General features: G+C 43.7%; 1 protein-coding gene across 1 annotated transcript; it reads left to right on the forward strand.

Moving 5' to 3' along the window:
- Nucleotides 1-3,196: 3,196 nt before the first annotated feature.
- LOC104215914 (uncharacterized) lies at nucleotides 3,197-3,607 on the forward strand. The gene has a single exon (XM_009765850.1). The coding sequence runs from the start codon at nucleotides 3,197-3,199 to the stop codon at nucleotides 3,605-3,607; it is 411 nt and encodes a 136-aa protein (XP_009764152.1).
- The last annotated feature ends 903 nt before the right edge of the window (nucleotides 3,608-4,510 follow it).

The raw sequence follows: 4,510 nt of genomic DNA on the forward strand, positions 1-4,510 counted from the left end.
AGACATGCAGTGTTGTGGTGACTAGACCAGTTGCTGAGAAGTTGTCTGACCCAGGGAGTTTCACAATTCCTGCACCATTGGTAACTTTGCTTTTGCCAAGACACTTTGTGATTTGGGGGCTAGCATAAATCCTATGCCCCTAGCAATCTATAAGAGGTTGGGGATTGGAAGAGATAAACCCGCATCTATGTTGTTGTAGCTAGCTGACAGGACCGTGAAAAGACCTTCTGGTATCTTGGATGACGTGTTGATTCAGGTAGGGAAATTTGTGTTCCCTGCAGATTTTGTGATTCTAGATTGCAAGGTGGATGAAGAAATTCACATAGTTTTGGGAAGGCCGTTCTTGGCCACAGGGAGATCTCTCATTGATTATGAAACTGGGGAGCTTAAGATGAGGAGGTAACATTCAACGTGCAGAAATCTATGAGGCAACCAAGTGAATTCACCAATTGTTCTCTTATTGATGCCGTGGATGTAATCGTAGAAGCAGATGATGATATGTTGACTATTGAGGACCCTCTTGCTGCATGTCTGGTAAATTTAGATGAGGTGAATGGGGAAGAATTGGCAGAATGGGTGATGGCTTTAGAGGGTAGAGGGTTTTGGGATAGAACACTTGAATTTGAGTCCCTGCATTTAGAAAATAGAGAAACTCCTCCAACCAAACCATCCATAGAAGAACCACCAAAGCTGGAGTTGAAGCCCCTGCCCGCCCATCTCAGGTATGAGTTCCTAGGACCTAACTCCACATTACCTGTTATTATTTCATCTAGTTTGTTAGATGTACATGCAAAACAACTTTTGCAGGTACTCAAGGAGTGCAAGACTGCCATTGGGTGGACCAATGCAGACATAAGGGGATCGGCCTGACATATTGTATGCATAATATTTTGCTGGAAGAGGGGAACAAACCTTCCAGGGAGCACCAAAGAAGGCTGAACCCCAACATCAAAGAAGTGGTGAAGAAAGAGGTGATTAAGTGGTTGGATGCGGGAGTCATTTTCCCCATCTCTGACAGTAACTAGGTTATCCCGGTGCAATATGTTCCTAAGAAGGGTGGTATGACGGTGGTCAAAAATGATAACAATGAGCTGATCTCTACAAGAACCGTCATAGGCTGGAGAATTTGTATGGACTACATGAAATTAAATCTAACCACCCGGAAAGACCACTTCCCACTTCCCTTCATTGATCAGATTCTTGACATATTGGTAGGGAGGTTCCACGTCTATTTTCTGGATGGGTACTCAGGGTACAATCAAATCTATATTGCACTAGAAGACAGAGAGAAGACCTCCTTCACATGCCCATATGGAATTTATGCTATTTAAAGGATGCCCTTTAGCCTATGCAATTCACCCGCCACATTTCAAAGGTGCATGATGGACATATTCACTGACATGATCGAAGGCATAATAGAGGTGTTCATGGATGATTTCTCAGTGGTGGGAAATTCATTCGACAAGTGCCTTACAAATCTGATCCGAGTGTTGAAAAGATGTATTGAGACTAACTTGGTACTTAATTAGGAAAAGTGCCATTTCATGGTACAAGAGGGTATAGTCTTGGGACACCGGGTATCAAGCAAGGGAATCGAGGTGGATCGTGCTAAAGTTGATGTGATAGCAAAGCTGCCACCCCCACCTCAGTCAAGGCAATCGGGAGCTTCATCGGACATGTCAGTTTCTACTGGAGATTCATAAGAGACTTCTCAAAAATTGCCAACCCTCTCTGTAAGTTGTTAGAAAAAGATCACCCTTTCTTGTTTTCTGATGATTGCAGGGTAGCATTCGAGGAGTTGAAAAATAGGCTAGTCACATCACCCATCATTGTTGCCCCCGACTGGGAGCAACTATTCGAACTCATATGTGACGCCAGTGACTATGAAGTGGGGGCAATGCTGGGACATCAGAAAGATAAGCTAATGCACCTAATTTACTATGCCAGTAGAACGTTGAGTGGAGCCCAGCTGAACTACACTGTGATTGAAAAAGAGATACTGGATGTGGTGTTTGCATTCGACAAGTTCAGATCATACCTGATTGGCTCTAAGGTAATTGTATATACTGATCATGCAGCTCTCAGGTACTTGATTGAGAAGAAAGAGTCCAAACTGCACCTGATTCGTTGGGTGCTGTTACTGCAAGAGTTTGACCTGGAGATTCATGACCGTAAGGGCACAAAAAATCAAGTCGCTGATCATCTATCACGACTTGAAGGAGCTGAAAACTCAGTTGAGGTAGAGGATATTCTGGAAACCTTTCCAGATGAGCAGCTACTCGCTACAAGCCTTGAGGAAGTGCCATGGTATGCAGACTTTGCAAATTACATGGCAAGCGATATAGTTCCCTATGACCTTTCCTCTGTGCAAAAGAAAAAGTTTTATCGTGACTGCCACATGTATTACTGGGATGCACCTTATATGTTTTGAATATGTGATAACAATATGATCCGGAGGTGTGTCCTCGAGAAAGAACAATCTTCTATTTTGCAGGCATGTCACGCATCGGCATATGGCGGGCATTTTGGAGGAGTCAGGACAACAACAAAAGTACTAGAAGCCGGGTTCTACTGGCCAACAATGTTTAAGGATGCACATCAATGGGTGAAAGGATGTGATGAATGTTAACGAACCGGGAACATTTCCCGGCACCATGAGATGCCCATAAACCCAATTCAAGAGGTTGAAGTGTTCGATGTATGGGGGATAGACTTCATGGGCCCCTTTGTCAGCTCCTTTGGCAATAAGTACATACTTGTTGCTGTAGATTACGTGTCCAAATGGGTAGAAGCTGCAACACTACCCACAAATGATACAAGAGTGGTGGTGGGGTTTCTGAAGAAGAATATATTCACCCGTTTTGGGATCCCGAGAGCTATTATTAGTGATAGAGGCACTTATTTCTGCAATCGAGCCTTCGAGAAATTGCTAGCAAAGTACGATGTGTGCCACAAGGTGGCAAACCCATATCATCCTTAGACCAGTGGACAGGTTGAAGTGTCAAATAGAGAGATAAAGAGTGTGTTGACCAAGATTGTGAATGCCACAAGAACTGATTGGGCGAAAAAGCTAGATGATGCACTCTGGGCCTACAGAACTGCTTTCAAAACACCAATTGGTATGTCACCATACAAGTTGTTGTTCGGAAAGGCCTGTCACTTGCCAGTGGAGCTAGAACATAGAGCTTAGTGAGCAATGAAACAGCTGAATTTGGACATTGAGGCTGCGGGCACAACTAGAGTCACAGAATTGCATGAGCTCGACGAGTTCCGACATTTTGCTTTCGAGAGCACGAGGTTGTATAAGGAGAGAATGAAGCAGTTGCACGACAAGAACATTGTTGAGCGAAATTTCAATCCGGGAGACATGGTGCTGCTTTATAACTCAAGATTAAGGCTATTTCCGGGTAAACTCAAGTCACGATGGTGTGGACCATTTCGAGTGGTCAAAGTATTCCCATCAGGTGCTATAGAGATTGCCTCAGAGAAAGACTCTCATACATTTAGAGTTAATGGGCAAAGATTGAAACCATATGTAGGCATGGATGAACCAAAGGAAGTGTCAATGATCCATTTGACTAAACCTCAGAGGTCGAGCGAGCCTTAAATGCGATGCGTCGTGCTGTGACATTAAATCAGGCACTGCATGGGAGTTAACCCATTGAATTATTGTAACTATCGCGCCATGACATTAACTAAGGCACTAGTTGGGAGGTAACCCAATGATAGTGAGTAGTTGTTACTTTTGATTTTGGTAAGTACTAACCAATGTAGGTGAGCTTGGGAAGGTGATAAGTCTATCGGACACGGAAAGAACAGGTGAAAAAATGGAAAATTTTTGTGCCCAGGAGCGTGCCCACGCTACCCACCGCGCTACAGGCCGCGCATATGGGCAAACATTCTGCCTCAGCATTTCAACCGCTAGCGCGACCACGCTATGACCACACTAGTAACCGCGCTAGAAGCGCAACCGTGCTAGTGGATGCGAATATGGCCAAGTACACTGTCTGCACTAGCGCGGCCGCGCTCGTACTGCACTACGACCGCGTTAGTCCCGCCCAACTGACACTATATTTAACTTAATATTTTTTTATTTTAAATTGTTTAGTCATTATTTTGTATGTTAAATCTGTAAGTGTTATTTCCGCTAACTATTCTCCCCCCACTCTAATTACTCCCCTCTTCTTCACTCCCAAAATCCCCAACGCTCAAATTTCTCAACCCTAACCCCCTTCTTCTTCAAATTCCATCTTCCTCAAATTCCTTCTTCTCCAAATTTCCAACGCAAATTCCCCAAGGTTCAAGCCACGCTCTCCCCTACTCTTCCTCACTTCTCACCATCTTCTCTCACTACAGGTAAGGTTTTCTTTTTACCATTGTTTTTGTAATTGTTTGTCGAGATTTTCGTTTATTTTGTTTTATTATGTAGTAGTTTTTGTTCTTCTCTTTTCCTGTTAGTAAATTGTAGTGTTGGGGTACTGATTATGGGTGGTAATGTTGTTGGAGTTGT

Source organism: Nicotiana sylvestris, chromosome 6 (assembly GCF_000393655.2).
Source record: "Nicotiana sylvestris chromosome 6, ASM39365v2, whole genome shotgun sequence".
Taxonomy (NCBI): domain Eukaryota; kingdom Viridiplantae; phylum Streptophyta; class Magnoliopsida; order Solanales; family Solanaceae; genus Nicotiana; species Nicotiana sylvestris.